A 26,917-nucleotide genomic window follows, 5' to 3' on the forward strand; every position below is an offset into this window, starting at 1 on the left:
CCAGGGTGCTGTCACAATGCTCCGTGTTTCTGAATTTCACACCGTCTGGGAGAAAACAAGAGACCGGGGGGGCAGGAGCCTTGATCATGTAGTGCTTGGAATGAAAATAGATCGGCGCCGTCAGGGGGGAAACCTTGTATGTCCAAAAACATTACTTTTCAGGAAATGGGAGGAAAAAAACAACGTTTGTTCCAATGGATCCAAATGTAGTTATTTAGTCACAAGCTCTTATATGTTCAATTGTTTAAATATTTAAAAAAATCACAAACTACTTTCAACCTAGCGCTCCTATTTTGGCCATTACGTTTCAAAAACGTTAAAGGACCACTTCACCACTTTTCAACATCTCTTCATATAATTGGTCCTCACTAATGTTCATGATAAAACACCACCATTTTTTCCTACTCAGTCTGTGTCTCATAGGAGGGCTTAAGGCAGTTCGGACACCCGTCCACCAGTGACATCATCATTAGGCAGATTTTCTTTTAAACAAGATTTGTTTTAAAATATATTTAGATTTCTATTATCGTGAGAATGATGGCTTCAACTTTTGCATTGCAACTTTTCAGGAAAATAAAGCCTGCCGTTTCTATTAGCTTGGATTCACCATCGATGTCACTGGTGGACGGGTTTCTGAACTGCCCACAGCCCTCCTATGAGACACAGACTGAGTAGGAAAAAATGGTGGTGTTTTATCATGAACATTAGTTAGGACCAATTATAGGAAGAGAAGTTGAAAAGTGGTGAAGTGGTCCTTTAACAATTATCAACTATCGGCCTCTGTGGCCTTCGTCAGGTATATATGGCAAGTCAATATACCTGACGAAGGCCACAGAGGCAGAAACGTTGTGTGTTTTTTCCCCGCCTTGGTAAATAACATTTTTGGTGAGCTTTCAAAACGGTGTGCAGACTTATTGTATTATGCAGTCTGTTCTTTTTGTTCGAGCACCCGTTGAATTAGCCACTTTTTATTATCTTAGTAGTCAACAGCAAAAGAGATCCATACGATCTCACACGCCAAATATCAACACAGTTCAAGTTAATGATTCATTCTCTGTGTTCCGTATTTGACAGACACAGCTGTCTGGAAAACCTGCCAACAACCACAGGCCGAAGCAGTGCTGACTCCACACCACAAATCAGTTAAAAGAATCTATCACCTCTAATGCAAGACAGTGAGCTGTTTTTCAACACTTTTAGTTTTGCAGTTAGGTTATATACGCCTTTTGTGTTCCCGAGAAGCTGCTTTAACTCTGTCAATGCAACACTAAAGTGGCACTGACCCTACTCAATGTAAACACAGTGGATTCAGCAAGCATTAAGTGACTATTTCCCGGCGCGAGACCCCAGCACTGGCCACACACTGACAAGTCAAGGTACTCCATGTGAGTTATGAACGCACGTCAACCCTCGCCTTTAAGCCGCAGTTCAAGCAGGCCAAGCCATCCATGTATTACTGCCTACCGACCACACTAAACAGTTCACTAACCATGGGGGTATTCACTTTAGCGTGGCCCTACCAGCCTAAATAGGGAGGGATCCAAAGGCAAAACTAATTGTCTGTGAAACGAGTCAAACATTTCAAAGTACAGTAAACGTTAGGGCCTGTCAACCACACTGGCAATTACACCGCCGCAAATATTTAAATTTGTGGTTTGGGAGCAGAGTTTGAGGAGAATCATGATGTGCTAAGCAGTGAGGGCTTATGCCTGATTTATACTGCGTTGCGTACCGTGTTGCACGCCAAAAATAGCTGATCTACAAGCAGAAGTACAGATCTACAATGTAATGCATTGTTAGCTTGTAGATCTGCCCTTTTTGGGTGTGCTAGTAACAGTGGCATGCAACTATGTATACATCACAGATGAGACTGAAATGTACATGGACGTATGTACAGCCTCAGCCTGCATGTTCTGGAGGCGAAGAAAGAAAGAAAGAAAGAAAGAAAGAAAGAAAGAAAGAAAGAAAGAAAGAACAAGGAATTTGTACGAGCCGGCAGAAATGGAGCCCTCAGCCCTCAGCGATATGTAAACACATCATTTTATTAAAGTCAAGAGTGCCAGGGTATGGCAGAGATTATAAAGGGAACATGGGTTCAGATTGTATACATGGATTGGGTTACTGTACCCATAGACCAAAGCAATAACCGGTTCCATATGCCTGTCTGAACATACAGCACTTTTTCAACATCATCATTTACTGTGAGTGATGGCCGTGGTATTTCAGACAAACAGATGGGGGGGAAAGACAAATTTTTAGGAGGTATTTACTTACAGTAATGTTCAGAAAGACATGGCAGTCGAGCACCTCATACTTTTAAATGTAGACCAGGACTATTGCCGTTTAGTATAATACACTAGTCTATGACCTGTCCATTAAAACATGCTTTATCTGTCTGTAGTACTACTAAAAACACAGACGTTAAAAATGAGTGCCCCTTAAATAATTGGAGGCTCAACAAAACGTTACAATGGCTATACATGTTAACTCACGTACCTTACTTACTTGAGCCAGTAAGTAAGGATTGTTCAAATATCAATATGCATAATCAGGTGAATCAAAATCAAAATGAATCAAAGGTTATGACTCTGCTCTCCCATGTCTCAGAGATCGCATAGATAGTGATACCCAAGCCTGCATGGGATTGAATCCCACCGGAACCGTTACTCATATTCCTTCCTGTGCTGACTCTCTATCTGTGGTCCTACTGTCTATGTCATAAAAGAAAACCTATATCTACATGGAACGGACTGATCATTCACCTTTGAACAATGACCTTGCTGCCATTGTTTGTTATATTTATACTGAAGGTTCCCTAAGTAACTAGACGAATCCACATACAAAGTAGTTTTGTCTCTGTGGTATACCTTACACCGCACACTGAATTGATCTCCTATGAACGCTATTATTGCGATGTTCAACTATCTCCAACTCACCACTGTTACAACTCACACTTCTGTCTCTCTTTCTCTGCTGTATCCCATCATGTAACACAGATGAGATTCAAGTCTGTAAAGACTGTGGGTAGAAAAAGGGTTGATCTATACATTTGTAAATCTGTGTACCAATGTAACCGAATGGACCCTTACGTGTCCGTCCTTCCAGGTCCATTTGGTGCCATTTTACCCTCACAGAGGATTTGCCAGTGTGGATAGGATTACTAAGTGAGACACAGACAGATCTTAGGCAGATACCCTGAGCTTAAAGTGAGTGTGTGTTACTGGGACAACAAGCATCAATCTGTTAACCTCAACGTGTTCCGACTGCCAGCTACAGTGGTTCCAACGAAGGCAAATGAATGGGCTTGTCTGTGTGTGTGTGTGTGTGTGTGTGTGTGTGTGTGTGTGTGTGCCCACGCGCGCGCGCGCGCGTGGGCGCACGTGCTGATTAGAAAGGAATATGGAGAGGAAGGAAGGTTTGTGTGTCTGTTAATGTATCTGTGTTATTGTGTGTGCTATTGTGTGTGTGTGTGCTAGTGTGTGTGTGTGTGTGTGTGTGTGTGTGTGTGTGTGTGTGTGTGTGCATACTGCTGTATATGAGAGAGAGAAAGAGAGAAAATGTCTGTGGCTCTGAGCTGACATCGGGACCAGTGACCACTACTGACAGCGACTGACCACCAGTCCACCAAACCACTGGAAAAACATCTCTAATACCTGGAAGCTACGATATGATGGGTGGGTGCCATATTGACTTTTCATGCACTTCCATTACTCACAAGTGTGTGCGTGTGCGTGCGTGCGTGAGCGCGTGCGCGCCCGCGTGCGTGCGTGCGTATACGTGTAATGAAAATGCACGAGAAGTCAATCAAGAGAATGGTAGTTTTGGCTTGGCCTATAATAGTCAACCAGAATGTTTTCTCCCTCAACAGCTTCTGAAGACAAGAAGCTCTACATATTTCCCTCCCAAATGAAACCACATGAGAATGAAAAACATTAATGGCTTGTTTATCCAGTTTGGAGTTTTCGATATTACCGTTTGCCTGGTCCAATTCTGTGGTGAACTGTGAGAATGGTATTCCACTATCTATCCAGCCGTTGTTATACTTAAAATTCATCAGACTCCGATGCTCTCTTGGCCTGGTAATTATGTAAATTATTTTTTGTTTATTTTGTTTTCACGGATTTAGCAGATTTAGTTTATTTGCATCAACAGCCTGGGACATTGTAGAAAATATTTTGCAACCTTGTCATGGAATAGGGCTTATTGAATTGGAGACGAAAATGATATGCCTCAACAATTTTCACAATAATTGTCATTCCGGCATCTGTTGGCTAGCGCTCCAGGCTAATGGGCTCATTACTTGGGAAGACAAATATTCTAAATATGTGGTTCTCCTCTCAACAAACTCAAAACCAATTATCCTCAATCGATTGTGTATTAGAGTGAAGTGTTTCTTTTTCTTTTTCTGGGGAGCTGATAAGGTTTTAGCTTGTGTTAATTATCTTACTACAATGAATTACTTTTAACATTCAAATAAGTGTCCTATACGCAATCTTAAACTATCAATAACTAGTTCTGCAAGGTGTGAAGTTTAAGGACAAAGCTTTCTCTGTATAGTGAGACACCATTCAAATCTTACTTTAGATAAGCAAGACACTGTGATACGGAATACATCTTTCCTAAAATTATTTATCAATCTAATCAGCTGCTATTAGTCAAGCACCTGGCAATTTCAGCAGAGTGAAACCTATGATCTGAATAGCCATTCTTATTCAGTACATGGCATTGTCACATCTTCAAGCTGGTGAAACTATAGTGATCACTTTCAACTTGGCATCCTTATTTTGTGCATGTCATCATTGGCAATAATCTTCAAACACGAAACACTCATTGCGGCTGCAGAGTTTCTAATGATCTAATAATTCAACTAGGCTACTGTATCGGATGGACCGCTGACCACGTTGTCAGATGGGGGGGTGGTCTCTAAACTGTGTTGTTTGGCCATTCATCAATGAAATAAAAACACGTTTAGATTATTGAACAATGCACATTTCCCTCTTTATGTAGCACCGGCAGTTGTGACCCCATAGCCTGGGCGGCATCAAATTCTGTGACCGGAGCTCTTACGCCCATTCAGAATATGGGAAGGGATAGCGGTCTCCGAATTGGCTTAAACTAAAGGTCAGCCAATGAGGAGAAAATCAAGAAAAAGACTGAAAGTAGACCAGCTTGCGCCATAAACTAAAGGTCAGCCAATGAGGAGAAAATCAAGAAAAAGACTGAAAGTAGACCAGCTTGCTCCATAAACTAAAGGTCAGCCAATGAGGAGAAAATCAAGAAAAAGACTGAAAGTAGACCAGCTTGCTCCATAAACTAAAGGTCAGCCAATGAGGAGAAAATCAAGAAAAAGACTGAAAGTAGACCAGCTTGCTCCATAAACTAAAGGTCAGCCAATGAGGAGAAAATCAAGAAAAAGACTGAAAGTGGACCAGCTTGCTCCATAAGCTAGCAAAAAATAGCAAAGGTAGCAGATCTCTGTAGATTGGCAACCCCGCCAAGGACCCTGGGGTCCCTGGACCCCACTTTAGGACCACTGGTGTAAACATATAACATACTGTGGTGTTTTATTGTTGCAGTATTTTTCTACATGGATGCATTTGTGATTGCCATTGTTGGACCTCTTGCCATTTGGAACTTACAAGAGCAACATGAAACATGTCTGCGGTGAAGTTCCACAGCAACTCCAGCCCTGGTATATTGATACGAGAGGTTGGCTAGTCAATACAGTACTATGAAAAATAACATTGTTTTACTCTAGCTGTGTCTAACTTAATTTCATAGCCTTTCTCCACATTGACAAACTGACAGCTTGTGGGCATGTTGACTAGTGTGGTGACAGTCTGTCTCCTTTGGCCAAATGGAAACATCATTTTTATAAATGCATCACAAATAACAAAGATTCCTCAAAGATTTCTTTTTGGTTTAACTAAGAGATTTGCCAAAAGAAATGTCAATGTTTTCAACACAACAACCCAACTTTCACACTCTTCATAAGTTTCCCTTTTTTGTCCACCAGCCCAGGCAAGGTGATTCTGTTTTGTGACATAATGTGATAATGCATGTAGTGGCATGAGTGTGACTGTAGAGACCGACCAATGCCCGATTTGTGGGTTCAATGTCAATCCCAATTTTTGGAGAGTCCTAGTGCACCGATTACAGATGTTTTGACTGAAATGTTGACTGTTATTTTGTCGAAAAGTGCAACATTTCTAATCAATTACTTAACGATAAGTGATAGATAAGGATAAAAAAATAATAATCATACAATGAACAAACAAACAAGTAAGCGGAGGTTGTAGATGGGCCATTTTTGAAAATGTGTTAAATCTTTGCCTATAAAGACAACTCAAAACATGATGATAATGGTAATGGCCGATATGTTGTCCAGATATGTTGTTCTCTGACCGATACATCGGTATAGGGCTCAACGTGATTGATCTACTTTTGGGAGGTCAGCGACCTATGGTCATGTTGTAAAAACAACGGAAGTATGTTGGCAGAAAGTTGAAATGTCAGGATACCACCTATACTATAGGTACCGTACCGCTGCTCTGAGATTAGCACACAAGATTGGTCACTGATGAAACCAGTTTAACAGCTGATGCTTCCAGATCAGTCGAGGACAGGGACATAATGGACTCCTTTGTAACTCTGTGTGCGTGCGTGCGTGCGTGCGTGCGTGCGTGCGTGCGTGCGTGCGTGCGTGCGTGCGTGCGTGCGTGCGCGTGTGTTCTCTGACCCCTGTGGGGATAATTAAGGACACATTTTACTCTAGTCCGTCAATGGTTTGGGGGCTGGCATGTATATAAGCGTACATACGTGTGTGTGTGTGTGTGTGTGTGTGTGTGTGTGTGTGTGTGTGTGTGTGTGTGTGTGTGTGTGTGTGTGTGTCTTTGCACGTGTTTCCGTGTGTGTGTGTGTGTGTGTTGGGGGTGGGGGGGGGGGGGGGGGGGGGGGCTGGTGGGGACAGACATACAGACATACACTATTTAGTGGCTTGTATGTGGTGACCAGGCTTGCCCTTCATATGTCTATGGCTAGCACTTCTGGGCTGATTGGCCGTATCAGTTTCACACATGTACACGCACGCGCACGTATGCCCGGCACACATGTACACACGCACTCACCTTTTCAGACCAAGCCCTTGTAAAGGCAGCTCCTCTGGGACGTGCAGTGAAATGTACTCCTTGTTAGGGCTTGCATGTGTACGTGCGTGTGTGTGTGTGTGTGTGTGTGTGTGTGTGTGTGTGTGTGTGTGTGTGTGTGTGTGTGTGTGTGTGTGTGTGTGTGTGTGTGTGTGTGTGTGTGTGTGTGTGTGTGTGTGTGTCTGCTTTTCCTCAGCTGTTTCCTGCTGGCTCAGAGAGCAGTAGACTGTGAAGGCCTCTCTCCGCTCACCACTAGCAGCTTTTTCACTTCCAACTGACCAAAGCAACATTCAGCACAACTTGGAAGCCAGGAGTTTAGGGCTGCAGCTATTGAGTATGTTCGCAGCGATTATTCCATCGATTACTTTTTTTTAAATGATCGATTTATCTTGAAGAGCAGTTTTAAAAAATATATATCTTAAGTATAGGCTATCGATGAATTAGTCTCTCAAGAACAGATTTCGAGCTGCGCTACTGAAACTGTCGGCAGGGGCATTCAGAACGTGTATACAGTCTATTGGGCGCCGCCCTCTGCATTTATGAAAATCTATTATTTATATTCAGCCATTCAAACACGTGCGAACACCGATGTAAGGCGCCAACCTGCTCATCGGGAGCAGGTTGGCGAACACCCAATTCTAAAACTAAGTTGTGAAGAGAGGACTTGCCATGCAAGAGTGCAAAAGGACTTCCTGAGGGTGTGAAATTAAAGCTGCACTATATGCAACTTTTCACTTCCTGCTTAAGTGATGAAATCTTTGCCATTGATACAATAGAGCCGTCCTGCTTGCTCAGGGGATAAATTGAATCTTGACCATCAGGTCAAAATCTGTGTCAGATCCTGTGTCTGTAGGTGAGACATGACCTTTGACACAATCTAGTGTGGGAAGACGAAGTACAACCACGCCAATAAATTGTGTAAGTTATATTGTATTATTACATGGCTTGGTTCAATGCTTGATTCTGATTGGTCAATCGCTTAATTCAGCGGTGAGTTATCTCATCATAATGACCGCTCCGCTGTATAACAGACCGCTGCCTAATCAAACCCTCTGAGCACCAGCTGCACGGCTGCGCCCCGCTTGATTTACTGCTGTTTCCAACATGACAGCCATGTAAACACACACACACACTAGTGACACACAATGTAATTTACAGCTAAACATTGCTCTCAAAAAGGTTTTTGAAAACATTTGAGCGAGAAATAGACGAAGCAGGACCCGAAAATGGATACTATTTAATCAACTCACAACTCACACACCTTGTTTTCCGACAGTGCTCCAGCCCTGCAGCCGGCCAAACGCAGCCAGCGCGAACTTATGGAATACTTTTTTGTTGTGTTTTGGGTCAATGTATTAATTTATGTTAGGTAGCCATGTAATAAGCGGGATAATATTCGCCTCGGTGGTTAAACTCCCTGTCGGTGAATTATCTCCCGACAATGACCACCTAGCCAGATATTATCCCTTACTTAACACACTGGTCATACAGATTGGACTAAATGTAATTGTATTCATTAAAAAAAGTTACATAGTGAGGTTTAAGCATGATGTATATGTAGTTAACAAACACTGGTGTCGCACACTACAAAACAGCAGATATCGCTGACTTTCTGTGCGTGACACAGTGTGCAATAAATGTTAAATCAGGCATTATATTTGTAGGTGTCCATAGGACTGGCATTCTTCACGCCTGCTCTCACCAAACCAAGCGTCTGAGTAAATAATTACAACAAGTCCTTGGGTTTCTTTCCTTAAGTGTCAATAACGATTTGATGAGGGGGCCATTATTCCATTAACCAGGGACAAAACAAACATGACAAAAGACTGTCTGCCTTAGATACACATCAATCAGCACACACACACACACACACACACACACACACACACACACACACACACACACACACACACACACACACACACACACACACACACACACACACACACACACACACACACACACACACACACACACACACACACACACACACACACACACACACACACACACACACACGACTTGATCTTCTGTTATCTGGTGTGTTTATTCTCACTGTTTTAACTCGTGTCTCTTATCAGCCGAGGACTACTGATCTGATGATGATGTTGCTATGTGGTTGCAGGGGAATTCAAACTATTACACCGTAATAGATTTGAATTCCTCTGAGTGACTTGCTGGTGTAATAATTACACCAACATGCCTTATCCGATCAGAAAGAGCCTGCAATGCATCCGAGAAATCTGATTAGGAAATGCCTAGTCTTGCGTGGCCAGACGATCAGAGATCAGAGATCTACTGATACAGCGGAACAACACCCAATTCTAAACTAAGCCACCAACACGGATACTAACAAGCCTAGGCTTATCTCATAATGATTCCTGCACAGTTTTAGCAACTACATTGAATTTCGATGTCACCAGACGTATTGGTCAAGTGTAATAATGTAATCTCATCACACTCTCCACCAGCGAACACAACTAGGCATTCAAGTTTCTTTTAGTTCTTCACGTCCAAGGATAAAGGCGTGAAATTAACTTTTTCTTTTTTACTTTGAAGCACTGGTGCTCCTAATTTAAGCACCAGCAAAATGTAGGGCACCCAACAAAATGTTAGGAGCAATGATATGTAATAGATGTTTAATTTTTAACAATATTAACTGCCATTGACAGCCCTGGACGTCAGACCAAATCCCAACAGTCGACTGCCATTGACACCTCCAGACGCCAGAACCACGTTTTCATTGATTCTGTTAGAACGCGCTCTTCGCCAACGTATGAATGGTTCTAGGTTGCTACCGTTAATCAGATTTAGTAAAATGCATTTATCTCAGATTCTTTTACCAGATTGCATTTTTTGGTCAAAACAAGCTTCATTCACGGCCCCCATAATTAAACTTTATTATTTTTTCCGGGTGAAAGAATTTACGATCTCGCACACAGAGCAGCTCTTCCTCTCTTTCAGGGTGATTGACAGTTTCAGGCCGACCATGAGCCTATTTGACTTCCACTGTGAAATGTGAAAAAGTATAAAACATGTGTGTACTTCTCTGGCCTACTGGCAGTGTGCACAAGACATTTGGTGCTGATCGGTCAAGCGGTTTGCCTCAACTCCGGCGGAAACCACACACACGCACACACACACACACGCACACACACACGCACACACACACACACGCACACGCACACACACACACACACGCACACGCACACGCACACGCACACACACGCACATAGATGGCTAGCGTCCTGCAGAGGCACGGCGTGAAAAGAAAGGTGTTTCAGCCGTTTGACTTCTTGAAATATTGCTTATCAAACACCATCCCAGAGGGAGGTGGTGAACACTCGGGCTTTCGCTAGTGATCAAACTACATTATGGCAGGATAACTTCCCTCTCTCTAGACACGAGTTGCTTCAGAGTCCAATAAATCTTGTAACCCCATTTTTCTTCCTCTCTCTTTCTCTGTCTCTCTTTCCCCCACTCTTTCGACATCGTTAACGGGAAAAATGATGTAATCCCTCTGAAGTCTTTGGTTTCACACCTTAGAGGAAGACCGGCTTTAATGTCCTGCAGATTTTTATATGCATCTGTTACACACATGACTGACAAAAAAAGTTAAGTGAGTAAGAGAGGTGGCAAGGGAGGGGAATTCTCTCAAACAATAATTTAACTGGATCTGTGTGAAGGTGAGCGTGTGTGTCTGTTGTTCGGCATCTTATGGCTAGGGAACTTTCCGATATTCCAGGAAAACATTTGTTGCCTTCGTGAGCTTCAAGCGCCACTGACTCAAAATGTTTCCTTCGTGTCTTACTCCACATTCATACCATTGTGCAACCACATCATCATTCAACTGCACACTGACTGCTTTTTCCTGGCTAAAAGTACTGAGTTTCAGTGATAGAAAACAGTGTGATTTGGACCTTTTGTCGTGCTGTTTTTTTTTTTTTTTTTCACTTCCTTTAAATAGTTTTCACGGAAATTGGGCCAATTACTTAAACGTGTATGGATCTTATTATTTATTTAAATTTTCCAAAGGACATACAGATGCACAGCAAGCACTTGGTTAGCAGCATGTTGCCCAAAAGTCTTTGTGCCAAGAAATGGGGAAATGAGGCTCACATAAAATGAACTGACTTCTCAAATTATTATTCACAAATTTGTTATTCTAGTGTGAAAAGGAGACAAAACATTGTCCCCTCTAAACCTTAGATTGTCAAGCCTAACATGCTTGAAATCTAAAACGTAAGTGTCACATCGACACTTCAGAAAGGGTCATGCAAACAAATGTGCCTTTAACTTGATTCTCTTCATATCAGAGCATTTAAAAAGAAGAAAAAACGTATCTCCTCCGTGATAACATGGAAGGGTTCACAAAGGTATGGGAACCAGTCTTAGATACAGTGGACCCTTCTAGACTGTGCTTCAATGTACCTTATTGAACGGTAGTGAATAACAAAGACTCTGGTGACCTGTAATGTAATCATGTCAAGACTGTGGTGTACTGGTTTTGTCTTTTTTTTTTTTTTGTGTTTGTTTGTTTTTTGTCTGTGCATTGTAATGTCCGTATTGTGGTTCTTGTTGTTTTCCTATGTTATGTTGAAAAAAGAAAAATGTGTGGTTCTATATACATTGAATTGTGATTGAACAGTTGTGAAATCTCAGAGCCTCAATAAAAATACATTAAAAAAAAAAGAATAAAAAAATAAAAAAATATATATATATGGATGTAGACCAACCTGCTCCAAAGGCAAAGAAGAAACTCTTATCTGGATGTTCCTCCAGCATTGCCTTGACTCTCCTGCCCATCCTCTCATTACGCTTGTAGATGAGCTCCTGTCGGAAGTAGCTGTCTATTTCCTGGGCTGTCACCTGCTCACTGGGAGGCAGTGTCTGGTTGTTGAAGTTGGGCACCTGAGATTGGACACGGTAGCAGAGTAGAAGGTAGAGAGACATGTAGAAAGAGGGGATTATAAAAGCATTCACTTGTCAATTATTATTATTATTTTCTTTTTTGGGGGGGAAGAATGAGTGACAAGAAGTAAAGGGAAGGAGAGCCTGGAGGGTAGTGGGAGCGTTGGGAGAGGATGAATGAAGGGCAGTAGGGTGCACAGAAGAGTGTAAATGGGTTGGCAGAAAGGGGAGGAGGTGGGAGGTTGGGGTGTGTGTGTGTGTGGGGGGGGGGGGGTCAGAGGTTTGAGTCAGAGGTGAAGGGTTATGTCACAGGGACACTCCTAAAGATCAAGAGGTCAAACTGAGTCGTGGCTTATTAACTAGACTGAAAGTGAATGTAAGTTTACCACTACTTACGATAGAATAATGAACAGGTGCGTAAGCTCAACTACTGTTCTTACAACATCAAAGTGTGTTGTATTGTCAGAAGGTATAAGAGAAACCCTTGCGGAGATAAGCCCGATGAATACTTTGCCATATAAAATGCCGTCGCGTGCCAAATGTAGACAATCTACAAGCTATCAATGATATAGATGTGCTATTTTTGACAAGCGTACGTGAAAATGAAACAAACATTTTCTGTTTGGCTGTTAGGCATTGTAAGCAAAAAATGCCCAGGGTAGATGAGAAATGTAAAAATGTACTACCATAAGAAATAGTGGATATGTGCCATTTCAGGTATTTTTGGAAAATGTATGAATATTTTTGAACACAGAACGATTATGCAAAAGTAATTGAGATCATGATCATCAATAACAATTGCGATTATCTCATATAATGCGCAATGCAGTAATGTACATCGATATTGTCCTTTTCTTTTTGCTGAGGTTTGCGTGATCTGCGCAAAAGGACAGTTAACCCATTTTGGGCGGGAACCCCTTTTGGTGTTTTAAACATTATGTTATAATTTAGCTATTGAAAAATAGCAGATCTACAAGCTCATAGCGCGCCACCGAGTGGCGCGCTACGAGCTTGTAGGTCTGCCATTTTTGAAAAATCGTGAAAATTTAGAAGGATTTTTTCAGGATTTAGAAGGATTTTTAAAAGTTTTGAGGTCAGGCCTAAATGGGTCAAATGATAAGGGACAATATCGGTGGCACCCAACTGTACAAATTGTGAGAGGCAGAGAGACACCAACCTGTGACGTGTCATGGTTAAAGATGATGGAGTTCAGGTCTCCACAGTTGTAGTGTTTGATGAGGTCTTCCGTGGTGTAGGGCACCTGGAGGCTGCCGGCCCGCAACGACTCCTGTTGTAGCAACGTCTGGTTCAGAGCAAAGATCACCTAGAATCAAACAATGATATTGCATGAATGATAATTACATTATTAACCTCTTAACCCTTAGAAGGGGAAAGACGCCAATTGGCGTCATCATCAGCATTCCGGACGAGAGCAATGACGCCAATTGGCGTCTTTCTCGTTTTTTATTAATCTTAACATATTAATATGCTCCGGAGCGCTGTTTAAATTCCTGAGCTTATATTTCAACTCCATTACCCAGAAAACCTGTGTCACGTGACACACGTGTATGCTTTCCTATTGGAAACTGACGCCCAGCCCCCAGTGAACAGGGGGGTTGGTTGACTCCTCCGAGGTGGGCACTGGAGGAAGAGTTTTTCAGCCAGGTTTGCAGTCGCCGCAAAAAAAACAATCTGAAAAATTATCCATCCGTGTCCAGTGGCATTCTCCAGTCCCAGACCGTTGGCCGGGCTGCAACATCCACCCTCGCGGATTACACGTGTGCAATGTTTTTTCTTCTCCCCACAGGAGTTACCACCAAGGCTGATGCCTTCGCTAAAAGGTAATTTTATTGTATTCGAAATCGTGGCATCGTGGCATACAAATAGATGTTTGTATAATTAGTATCACGATAAAATAATATGGCGACGTTAGAATGACACCACCAATGAGTGATCGCGGGTAATGTAGCTGCCCAGCGTATATCCAGCACCATCGCGTCACCACATTCCACTGGCTGTTGGCTAGTAGTAGTTGCTAACAAACACTGCACAAATGGTACTGGCTATTGACCGGGCCACAAGCCCGGGCATTAGCCAGTACCAATGTTGCTGGATGATTGCGACGCAATGGTGCTGGATATATACCCTGGGCAGCTAGCTACATTACCAGCGATCACTCATTGGTGTTTCATTCTAACGTCGCCATATTATTTTATCGTGATACTACTTATACAAGCATCTATTTGTATTTGTCATGCCACGACTCGGCCCACAAAGACACTGCACAATAAAATCATTTGATCGCCAGCAGCCGGGTAAAACGCCATGTAATAGTAGCGTGCACTGACTACAGCTAAAATTTTTATTTCTTTTTATATATTTAGAACTGGCATCAGATGAGGAGGAGGATGAAGAGTCAAGACTGCGATGGCGTTCTCCGACACTGAACCGGATTCATTCATTCATTCATTTCAGGGGGGGGCAGTTTTTGGGTGTTTTTTTTATTTAGCCTACTCACACATAACCTGACTCCGCCAGATGGGGCAGCAGAGAGTACACTGGGTTCCCCCCTCCTGCTCCCATCTGGGAACTCTCAGGCAGACTTGATGCCCGGCCACAAAACGGCCTGGCCAATGCTAGAAGTTGCTAGAAGCTGCTGCTGATTGGCCAGGCCGTTTTGTGGCCGGGCATCAACTCTGCCTGAGAGTTCCCAGATGGGAGCAGGAGGGGGGAACACAGTTTACTCTCTGCTGCCCCATCTGGCGGAGTCAGGTTAACTCACACACACACACACCGTCAAGGACTGGGTTTGGGGACATTTGGATGCGCATTTAGAGCTATGGATCAGAGCTAGGGGAGGAGTAACTGTTTTGTATGTAGGCCTATTTATTTTCTGTAATATTTATCATTTTATTATGTTAGTAGTCGTAAAAAATAAAAGACGCTTTTACAATGAGTTAGACCTGTCATGACTATTTTGTTCACTATTGTGAGGTTTATTGTATATGACTAAGCAAGTTTCAACTGTGATTTACTCTGTAACGGTAGATGGTAATAACTAAATTTCTTTTTTATAATACAGTATACATTCAAGTCTATTTTGATACATATCATGGGCACCAAGTCATATCAAAACAATGTCCTTGGATGTGTTTTTTATCAAAACTGTGTTTCTTCATAACAGGTTTTTGAGATACATGCATGAATAGACAAGGTACTGGTAAGACTATGTAAACATGGTATATATCAAAATGTGCGTTAGAATGTCTAATTTTACCCCAAAAAGAATTGAGTTTATATGATGTTCCAATTCAGAGCTATGGCGACTTTTAGCTGGATAGGTCAGATTGATCATGACTGACCATGCTATTTATAGATGGCAAAATATCTACAGTGGTACATGTGAGAAACTTTTTATTTTATTTTAATTGAACTAGACAACTCACCCTTTAAAATTAGATATTGCATGGCTATGTACGCCCAGCAGAAAAAAAGTTATTTAGAAAATAAAACTTCAACCGGGCATAACTTTTTTTGTTGTCCTAGAAACACTACCCAGTGTAAATGCAGGCTCTTTTAAATGGCTTCCAACACAAAAACTAAACATTTTATCAACTCAGTTCATTTTTTTCCTGGAAGCAGACAAGTCAAGCTTTCTCTGAAGGTCTTTCGTTGTCACACATTCACAACAGAGAATTTTCAATAAATCATTCAAAAACGGGATTACGCCATAGAGAAGTCTACCTACTATATAGAAATCCTTGAAACTCTCAAAGAGTTAAACCAGAGACAAAATGTTTTTATAATCGTCATGGGGGCTCCCCCGCTTATTGAATGCCTGATGTGCATGTGTACAAGTGGACAGGCAACACGGTCCACCCCCACCACCACGGGCCAGGACAAAAGAGGTGTTAAGGTGCGTTCAGACTTGGATGGTTAGAGTGGCGCGATTACATACAAAGTCAATGCAAAGACGAGAATTGCGCGAACGGTCGCGGCGCGACCTGGCGTGGTAGCCTACAAACGGGACGGACCGAGGCGAATATATATATTCCATAGATAGAGTAGGCTTAATGATATATTCAGGTCTAATTCCTCATGGGGGCTCAAGCCCCGCCGCCCCCACGGAGTCTACGCCACTGTCTTAAACACTTAGTAAAATGGACCCGAGTTGTCTCCGTACTTTTTCCTGTCTACACCAAACGTCTTTGCCGAAAACGGCTAAAGTTACCCACAGAATATGGATGTTGGTGTCCAAGTGGTTAAATGGTAAATAAATGAACACCTTTATCCAACGCTCTCTTTACAATGTGCTTTTGCTTTTTGTAATATATTTATTTTTCTAACCATCTACCGTTGGAGATTTGCAGCCTTCTGCAAATACAGTGAAACAATGAATTCTAAAAGGTGCTTAATAGTACAGAACTTTAGACTATGTGATTTAAGGTTACTCTTCTTCAGGAAGATGTTTTGTTAACTCGGAGGATTAAAAAAAATCTTTACAGGTAAATTTAACACTACCAGAGTTCCAATAGGTTATAAGTTTACTACTCTGTAAAATCCTCAGTGTCAATTTAGCCATTTGTAACTCTGAAAATGTGTTAGTCAGAGTTAAATAATCACTGAGGATTTTGAGGGGAAAATCCATTTTGTTGTAGGAAAAGAAAATGGGATTTTTACTCGATCCGTGACCCCCCCAAAAAAATGGTCCGTGACCCGCACATGGGTCCCGACCAGGTGTTTGTGAAGCAGCGCTTTAGGACGGTGATGTGTTTTCAGGTTTGAAGTGGTCCGCAGCAGTGGCAAGCCCCCTCTGGGCTGCCCTGTGGGTTTGGAGTGGTCCGCAGCAGTGACAAGCCCCCTCTGGGCTGCCCTGTGGGTTTGGAGTGGTCCGCAGCAGTGACAAGCCCCCTCTGGGCTGCCCTGTGGGTTTGGAGTGGTCCGCAGCAGTGACAAGCCCCCTCTAGGCTGCCCTGTGGGTTTGGAGTGGTCCGCAGCAGTGACAAGCCCCCTCTGGGCTGCCCTGTGGGTTTGGAGTGGTCCGCAGCAGTGACAAGCCCCCTCTGGGCTGCCCTGTGGGTTTGGAGTGGTCCGCAGCAGTGACAAGCCCCCTCTAGGCTGCCCTGTGGGTTTGGAGTGGTCCGCAGCAGTGACAAGCCCCCTCTAGGCTGCCCTGTGGGTTTGGAGTGGTCCGCAGCAGTGACAAGCCCCCTCTGGGCTGCCCTGTGGGTTTGGAGTGGTCCGCAGCAGTGACAAGCCCCCTCTGGGCTGCCCTGTGGGTTTGGAGTGGTCCGCAGCAGTGACAAGCCCCCTCTGGGCTGCCCTGTGGCGCAACAGCCACTGTGAGAGCGTGAAATCAGCCAGTGTTTGGTGAGAGAGCCCTGGTGAGCCTACAGCCTATGATCCCAACCGTAAGTGCACACACACACACACACACACACACACACACACACACACACACACACACACACACACACACACACACACACACACACACACACACACACACACACACACACACACACACACACACACACACACACACACACACACACACACACCACCCCAGCCCCCAGCCCCCCCCCCCCCCCCCCCAATCCACTGATCTCTTACTGAGCTCTCCCCTCAAAACATAACAAGTTTACATAAGTCCATCAAAGTGAGGAACTGTTCTGTCAGCTGTGGAACAGAGGGTGTGTGTTTACCCATCATGCATCTTCTTCACGTTGGGATGTTTCACTCAATGTGTGCACCTTCCGTGTGTGTGTGTGTGTGTGTGTGTGTGTGTGTGTGTGTGTGTGTGTGTGTGTGTGTGTGTGTGTGTGTGTGTGTGTGTATATATAGTGTAGCGGCTTTGGTAGTGTGACCACATGTGCACGTATGCATGCGCGCATGCACAGTGTGAGCGTGCATTCTGTATTAATATGCATGCCCATACGTCAACCAGCCAAACCAAGTGCTTTTTCTTCTCCTCTCTGTGTGCTTTCTAAGGTACCCTCGATGTCACTCAATGTATGCTCCGGCATACAAAGGTGCATATTGCCCCCCCCCCCCCCACTAGTAGATCTACCAGCTCTATGGAACTGGTAGATCGGCTATTTTGGGGGCTGAGCAATACCGGCGTACGACGAGATTGAAATGACGCTTTGGGTCTCTTTAGGCCGGTTCCATTGTGGCGAGCGACAGCGTAGAGGAGGAGGAGGAGGAGGAGAGGGGCTGAGCGCAGCAGATGCCTTCTTGTCAGCGGACAAAGAACTCCCCACTGTCGCCTTCTCCTCTGCTCTCCGCTCCCTCCGGCTTTCATCGGGCCGCTCATCAAAGTGGTGCTCTGCATATGAAAAGGGGGTCCGCCTTTTATGCCGCGCAAATTAGCCTATCGCCAGTACCCCCCCACCACACTCCGTTCCAACAAAACACACACACACACACACACACACACACACACCCCCCCCTTCACATCTGTGCCGCGTCCTGGAGGAAAGCCCTCATCTTCAGGGTCTCCCCTTTTTTCTCTCCACAACCCTCCTCTCCTCTCCTCTCCGCCTTTCAGCCCCTTAAATTATGGCTGGGAGAGGAGGAGGAGTAGGAGTGGGCGGTGAGGATCAGTCATACCAACAGGGGTGAAAAGATGGAAAAGAAAAGAGGGAGAGAGAGAGAGAGAGAGATGGGTCTGAGGTATAAAGGTAGAGAAATGCAATGGGTGTTAAGGGTGGCAGGAGAGAACAGAGAGAGAGAGGGGGAGGCAGAAGGTCCCGGGCCAGACAGTAAAGCAGGACCTGAAAGACAGAAGCTGAACGAATGACATTTCTTCCTGTGACCCCCCCCACTTTCCCTGTTGTGTTTGTGTGCCGTGGGTCAGTGGGTGCATTTTCCCACTCGTCTGTTCACTCCTTTCATGGAACCCCCCTCCCCCCGCCCCTCTCCACACACACACACACCCCTAACTGATATCAAAGCGAGCGGAGCCAATGAAAGTCAATAATTGCCCTTTGTCATGGAAATGCTCCACTTGTTGAGATCGAGAGACCGTGTGCGTGTGTGCGCCCGCGCGTGTGTGTGAGTGCGTGAGTGTGTGACGTGTGTGTGTGTGTGTGTGTGTGCGCGCCCGCCCAGCATCATGACTGGATTCCCACATGTGGCGATCTGGAGTGTTCAGCTGAAACACTCTCTCGCTGTCCTCGCCCTTCCTCGTGTCGTGTCGTCGTAGAATGTGGGCACACACATGCTTATGGGAGTATTTGCTGAGAAAGGTTACCTTGTTTACATTTCTTAGGGCGAAGCTGGCCGCGATGTGGGATCTGATAAGACGAAGACATGACTCTTTCAACAGCCCAAAGTAAACCAGACCAAAAGTAAATGAGACTTTTCGGAGCAATATTTGGGAGGGAAAGTGAGATAGCTAACGATTAACGGTAAACTGTGCTCCTTTTTATGGGTCTCGGATAAGCACGGACTGAAATCAAAGACACCCTGGTAGCACGATAGCTTGAAAAGTAACAGCTAGGTTGCCATGGAATTTGCTGTGAACATTCATACTCCTAAGATGAAGACGATTTTGGTGACCACCACAACACCTTTCTTCTAATCTAGCACCACCATCACGCCAAACGTTCAAGTGGAATTAATGTATCTCCTGAACCTGTAGTCATACCGACATTAAACGTGCTGCTGTAAACATTCATGCTACCAAGAATAAAGTCTGTCCTACAATGATTACAGATTGTCCGTTTTCGGTGTGGGACATTGGGCGATGGAACAGCGTAAGAAAATTCTCAGGCCAAACTTTTCAAATGAGACATTTGGAAAATGTTTACGGCCTTGGTGGAAGTCCACACTACTGGATGCATTCTGGTTATGCTTTCTACTGTCCACCTTGCACTGTATGTGGTGAGTGAGTGAGTGGAGAGAAGAGAAGAGAAGAGGAGAGGAGAGGAGAGGAGAGGAGAGGAGAGGAGAGGAGAGGACATCAAACAGTGTGGCCTCCCTGTCCAACCTGTTGATAGTAAGTGTGCGGTATAAGGATAGTAAGTATAGTGTTACTATGTGGGGGGTTTATTAACCTAATGATCACAATGCAGTGTTGTCTGTATAGTGCATACAGTAAAACGATAGATGTATGGCTTTATCCCTGCATTGACAAATTGACTGGCCTGCAGGCAGCCTGCAGGTGATGGCTCATGTGGCCAAATGGAAATAGTGATCACATACTTCATCAATAACAACAAAAATGTGCTTCACGAGAATATTCACGACTATCCAACTACTTTCACACTCTTCACGAGTCATTTTCCATCACCATGCAGGTCGTGCAGACTTCTTTATGGCTAGAGTTGGTTCTGTTTCATGATGTCACGCACGTACATAGCAAGCAACACAAGATGTGATGATGATTGGTGTACTTTTGAGGGGACATACATAAAGACAGAGGGACAGATCTATATGGCTTGGACCTTGGCCACCCTGTAGAAGCCTGAAGAGAAGGGAGTGAAAGTATAAACAAGAAAGAGATGGGGAATGCAGGGTATAATAGAGCCAGGACACCCAACAAGAGAGAGGAAGAGCAAAACGATACCAATCCCCCATACTAGGACAGACATTATCAGTGAAATCTCAGTGAGAGAGAGAGAGGGAGGGAGGGAGAGAGAGAAAGCATACAGACAAGAGAGAGGCAGACAGAAACATCTCAGTGAGAGAGAGAGGGAGGGAGGGAGAGAGAAAGCATACAGACAAGAGAGAGGCAGACAGAAACAGAGAATGCGAGTGCGAAGGGAGGTACCGTGTTCTTTATGAGTGATGTTATCAGTGAAATCTTAGACAGTGCAGTCAGCCCTAAAACAAGGCCTATCAGGTGCTCAGGAGAATGATCCAAGCTGTTCCGAGGCCAAGCTTTTACAGACCAGGGACTGGGAAAGATTCTGATGTAACACACGATGGAGGAGGACAGACAGACAGACAGGCTATGTGGATGGATGTCAACATGTATGGAGACCGTTTCATCATGGAAACAATCACATTTTCCAAACTTTGTCAACTTCCGATTTGGGGTACGCCCTGGGATACACTGACAAGACATAACTACTGTATTAGAGAAACAGCTAATAGTTAACCACTTCATCTAGTTACTTTGCCGTACAACGGGAGAATTGCCCGATGTACAACGATTGTCAGTCATAGCCTTGCATTACATAAACGAAAATCATGACAAAATCATAAGGGACTGTTGGTTATTTATCAAAAGTTGCTATGGTGCAGAAAAATTAACACAATCTGTGTCAGGAACGTCAGGTTACGTTTTAAGCAGCATACCCTACCTGTGCCAACACGTCATCTTTTTTGTTTTTTCTGACTGCACGCGATGTGCACATGGATGCGCCCACGGTTATTTATTCTTTCAATTGCCCCATATCTCTGGCAACTGGACTGCGTTTCTGTTTAACAGGTGGGGCAGATTGGGTTAAACTTTAATAACCTTGAGCCTTGGGGGGGGGGGCACTTTTTTATATTTAGGCTTTTCTTTTGTCGTGATAAATCATGACAACAAACACAATTTTTCGGGCTGAACAAATAATTAGAAAGAAGAAGAAAACGGCAGGTTACAACACTTTTTGTTGTTGTTTTTCTTCTTTGTAATTATTTGTTTGGTCCAAAATATTGTGTTTGTTGTCATGATTTGTCACGACAAGAGTTGGCTTTGTACGACGCTTATAAGGTCTATATAAATACGTTTTGAAATGTCTATGGGAAAAATGCATTGGGAACTATTTCCTGGGCCTGGCGTCGTCATGAAAGGGGGCGGGACTGCAACGCTCTATAGACATTAGTTAGTAGCAGTACTTGCGCGCTCTGCCTGCGCACAAGTAGGCCATGTATGCCTTACTTGTGTGCAAGCACCTCGACAGAGTGCATTTCTAGTTAGCTACTGAATTTGATCTTTCCAAACTGGAATGCATGGCAGTTGTGAAATGTGGACTTTAGCTTTTCGTCTGGCAACTGCAGACATTATAGATATTCAGGAGGCATTTCGTGTATTAAATCCTCATTGACTGTTTTGGAACTGAGCAGGTGGAACCAAAGCGTACCCAGCCAACCATGTGGTTTGAATAAGGAATGTCATTTGAATATCAGAGTAAACTGTATACCAGGTCGTCCAGGTGACATCTCCACTGGATAAAAACTGCTTTACGCGTGCACGCACACACGCACGCACACGCACACACACACTTATGTCTGGAATGTCATCTCTTCTGTACTGCACTTAATCACCCCCTCTGCCTCCTGCTTCCACTTCCTGTCCTCATCTCGCACCCTGCTTCCTTCCCTTCCTCTAAACCCCTAGTGCTTCTTTATTTCAAGGACCCCAATAACCCTGCAAACGTGTACAAATTTAACAAATTTGTCCATTTGTATTTTGTACACTCTCAAAGTTACAGACGTGTAAACTAAGGTCCATTCATTTGGAACCCCCTCCAGGAACCACTGAGAGCCGATGCTCCAGCCACATGAACGCCAGCGTCCGTGTTCTTGGGTGAACATTTGCTAATTTGAGCAAAGAGATGTGGTGTGGCCGGTAAGGAGCTGGGGGCTTAGTATAGACCTCTGGGGGACTCCAATTAATGAAGTTTAACCACTTAAAAAGTTAAAGTCCGGTCAACCACGTATGAGGGCTTAAGCTACCCTCTACTTGGTTGACCGGAGTCCGTCAAGGCTCTAAACTAGAGCCGAAACACAAGCTCACAATGCGGAGCGATGTGAGCTTGTAGATCTGCTAAAGTTGCCCCCAGAATACGGATGCTGGGGCTTAAGTGGCTATAGTCCACACAGTAAAAATCCCCAGTGTACATTTAACACTGTTCAGTGTACATTTTTTGCAACCAAATGTACCTGTAAACCTTATGGGTCCTTGCCCGTAATGACCTGGAAGGTTACATACAAGGTGCAGTTACAAAATGAATAAATTAAGTCTGACTATTTTACTGTGCACTCCCTCGCTCCCCAATCCTCTCTCTCTCTCTCTCTCACACTCTCTCTCTCCCCCTTTCCTCCTTCGCATCCCCTCTCCTTTGATCCTGTCCTCCCTTTCCTCCTGCCTCTCTCCTTCCATCCATCCTACCATCTATCTCTCTCTCCCCCTTTCCTCCTTCCTCTCTCCTTCCATCCATCCTACCATCCATCTCTCTCTCCCTTTCTCTCCCCCTCTGCTTTGATCCCATGCATCCCCTCTATCAGCCAGGTCTTTTAAGATTTGACCCCTGCATTCCGTGGGTCACTAATGACCTCCCCGCGCGCGCATGGGTGCGTGCGTGGGTGCGTGCGTGCGTACGTGTGTGTGCGTGCTGTGTGTGCAAGACGTGTCTGCATGCATATGCCTTACGCGTGTGAGTATGCGAGTGTGTGCGAATGCCTTATCATCATGGATTACAGCAGACCCTGCAAAGCTCAAAGTGGACCCATGCCTTTGAAGGCAGCTTAATTAATTTGCCAATAGCAGACAAAAGGACCCTTCCTTTGTCTGCTATTGGATATGGGGCAATAATAGCCATGCTAGATTTCCTACGTGACAACTTAATTCAAGCACGGGAGAAAGTGGAGAGAGGCAGTGACAGTGAGAAAGAGACAAGAGCGAGAGAAAGAGGGAGAGTGAGGAACATAAAAAGAGAGATTTAATCAGACAGTGATGTTAAGAGAGAAAGCCATAACACAGTAAAAGGCTTGAGAGAATGAGAGTGCTGCAAGAGAGTATAAAACAGTTACGCTTAGGAGAGCCATAACAGTACAAGACAGTTATGCACTCGTGCGCTTGTAGATTGGCTATTTTTGTCACGGATGAATCCAAGAAAAGGCAATGGAAGATGATTTAAGATTTATACCACACTTATGTCAAGCCTCTCTTTCTGTTCTTTCCTTGTCATCCTCACTAGCCATCATGTTTCTAATCTGCCCATGCATCCATCCTCCACTCGCACCGTTGTGGATATTTTCCTCCATTACCGTATACAACTTTGCCACATCACAGGTTTTACAGGTGTAAAAGAGCTACCAAGCTACCAATGAATGGCACTTACATTTAAATATTAACAAGACTAGAGGCAATGTACTTCCACTCTATCAAATGTTCCTTCTCCTTCTTACCCACCCCCCCCCCCACACCTCTCTTTCCCACCTCACTCTCTCCTTGTAAAAACATTCTTGCGGGGTGCATTTACCTTGGTGCCCGGACGCGGCCAAATATTTAGGTTGTCACAGGGAATCAGCCTCAAACCAAAAAGGCTGGAGGTGTGTGTGTGTGTGTGTGTGTGTGTGTGTGTGTGTGTGTGTGTGTGTTTGCGCGCATAGCAACTGGGGGTTGTGGTGATTGAAATGTCAAATTCTCAAAGCCCTGCTCTACCCTACCTCACTCAACACCAGACAAGCTCCGCACACGTCCCAATCCTCTTCGTACGCGCTCTTCCCCATTAGTGCGCACGCACGCACGCACGCACGCACGCACGCACGCACGCACGCACGCACGCACGCACGCACGCACGCACGCACGCACGCACACACACACACACACACACACACACACACACACACACACACACACACACACACACACACACACACACACACACACACACACACACACACACACACACACACACACACACACACACACACACACACACACACACACACACACGATATATCATCACTGTCGAGCTCACAATGTGTCACGAGGCGTCTAATATGTTGTGATGCAACACGTTGCCAGCTTGTAGATAAATACAAATCACACCCGTGTGAACTGAGTGGTGCAACTACACATTTATTGTTATAGTTATTGTCATAGCAACCATGCTCGTTTTTTTGGTACGAACAAACACGGGTACACGGGTACAAAGCCAGTTGTTGGAGTGGTTTGCACCACTCAGAAATACACCAATTGCATCCCCTAAAATAGGGATGACAGCTTGAAAATGCTCAGGATGAATTTAATCTTGAACTTCAGGTCAGAATTTGTGTCAAGTAAGAAACAGGATGGTGTCAAAGGTCATGTCTCACCTAGACACAGGATCTAAATGTCTCAATAGAAGAGCAGGGACACCAAATACAACCACCCCAGTTGTATAAATTTAACAGATTGGACTTAATATCATTGTATTCAGTACAATAGAAGTTACATAGTGTCGCTTTAACTCCGAGTGTACAAATGGTTAAACTGAAACATGTGGAATGGGTCTCTTCGGAATATAGTCACTGCTATTGTTAATAGAATGAAAATCCTTTGTTGTTTTGCAATAAATAATAATCCTTTATATAATAATCCTTTAATTTGTTCCTTTAATCCTTTAATCCTTTGTTTGTTTTGCATTACTTTTACAGTGTAGACAGAAAACGGAACCAGATGAAAAAAGATGATTGATCCACTGTGGCGGTCCCGAATTAGCCAAAAGAAGAATAAGAAGTTAAGAACACTACTTTTACACTAAACACAAGCAGTCATGACAATTGCATCAATTTGAAACACCAGCGATTTGATTCCCAGCTAAATTCCCCAATAGATTTTTACGCTCAGATTAATTTCAAACCTCTGAATATGAAAAACATTGATTAGCCTTTAACCTGGAACTGGGCGGGAGAGTGGACTGACGGACGAACACACACAAAGGTATCTGTCAATGTTCACAGTGACAAGACAGTGGGGCAAAATCTGTGAGTGGTAACTTCCAACCTCAAAGCTCTTCTGTTCTCCCTCTCTCACACTCACACACACACACACACACACACACACACACACACACACACACACACACACACACACACACACACACACACACACACACACACACACACACACACACACACACACACACACACACACACACACACACACACACACACACACACACACACACACACACACTTTTAAACATAGGGCACTCATACTTCCACAAAACCCCAGTGTGACCCAGAAGCCAGCCACCCAGTCCATCAGGCTATTGAGAGTCAACATGCAGGTCTTGAGAACACAGTGGGCCGCACAAGGAAAACACCCATCAATCTCTATGGCTGTCTGTGGACCAAGGGAAACACTGTTAATCTTCGGGACAGCGTGAGTCAAGGCCAACATTATCGTGCCATTTCATGCTGGGATTCAAACCAACGCACTTTGAGGGTACTTGATATAGACATAGTGGTGCGCGGAGCCATTCCAACACTTCATAAGGTTTAGTTGACTCTTGAAATAGGTTCCAATCATTCAATGTTTCTGTTAACCACTTAAAACTCCATTATACTTTGTTGTATGTCAAAATAGCGAAAATTTTGATTTTGGATGTCGCCTGGCTATTTTTGACACTAGGGTTCATGTGGGTATAAATGGTGTTGTACGACAACGATGTTGGATGTTATTGTTTTTGCAGAGGCAGACAGACATGTAACAGATGACATGAGTGACATCATGCAGGGCAGACTTGGCTAAGATAAATATAGAAAGCGATTACAGACGGATGTGCCCACCATCCATCTCATGGTGCCTTTGAGCCGTGTCCATCGTGTCTGAGGCCAGAGGGGGGTTAACTTCTCCACCTTTCCAGGTCCCAAAGGTCACTAATGGACTTCCTACATGGACCCCTCTGTTACAAAGGTTGTATAAATATCGTTCAACGACACACTGGAAGCCTTGCATGCAGCAGCTCTAGACAGAGGGAACGTGCGCCAAATGCAAAGTATCATTTTATCCATTCTGAAATGGCAGCGGTGGCCGAACGGATTGCGGAGCGGTCTTGATACCGGAAGGTCGCCAGTTCGAATCAGCGGTCCGACACGTTAAAATTACCACCGCTGAAGTGCCCTTGAACAAGGCATTGAACCACTACGAT

The 26,917-nt window shown here is 44.2% G+C and overlaps 1 protein-coding gene across 2 annotated transcripts in view; it reads right to left on the reverse strand.

Moving 5' to 3' along the window:
- The window catches only part of trabd2a (TraB domain containing 2A), a 244,018-nt gene that overhangs the window by 37,180 nt on the left and 179,921 nt on the right, over positions 1-26,917 (reverse strand). For both annotated transcript variants that reach the window (XM_079524601.1, XM_079524602.1), the window contains 2 exons: positions 13,234-13,380; positions 11,882-12,056 (listed from right to left, as the gene is read on the reverse strand). In XM_079524601.1, coding sequence (XP_079380727.1) covers positions 11,882-12,056; positions 13,234-13,380 — 322 coding nt within the window. The remainder of the gene's footprint in view (positions 1-11,881; positions 12,057-13,233; positions 13,381-26,917) is intronic.

Source organism: Electrona antarctica, assembly GCF_951216825.1.
Source record: "Electrona antarctica genome assembly, chromosome: 16".
NCBI classification, from domain to species: Eukaryota; Metazoa; Chordata; class Actinopteri; order Myctophiformes; family Myctophidae; genus Electrona; species Electrona antarctica.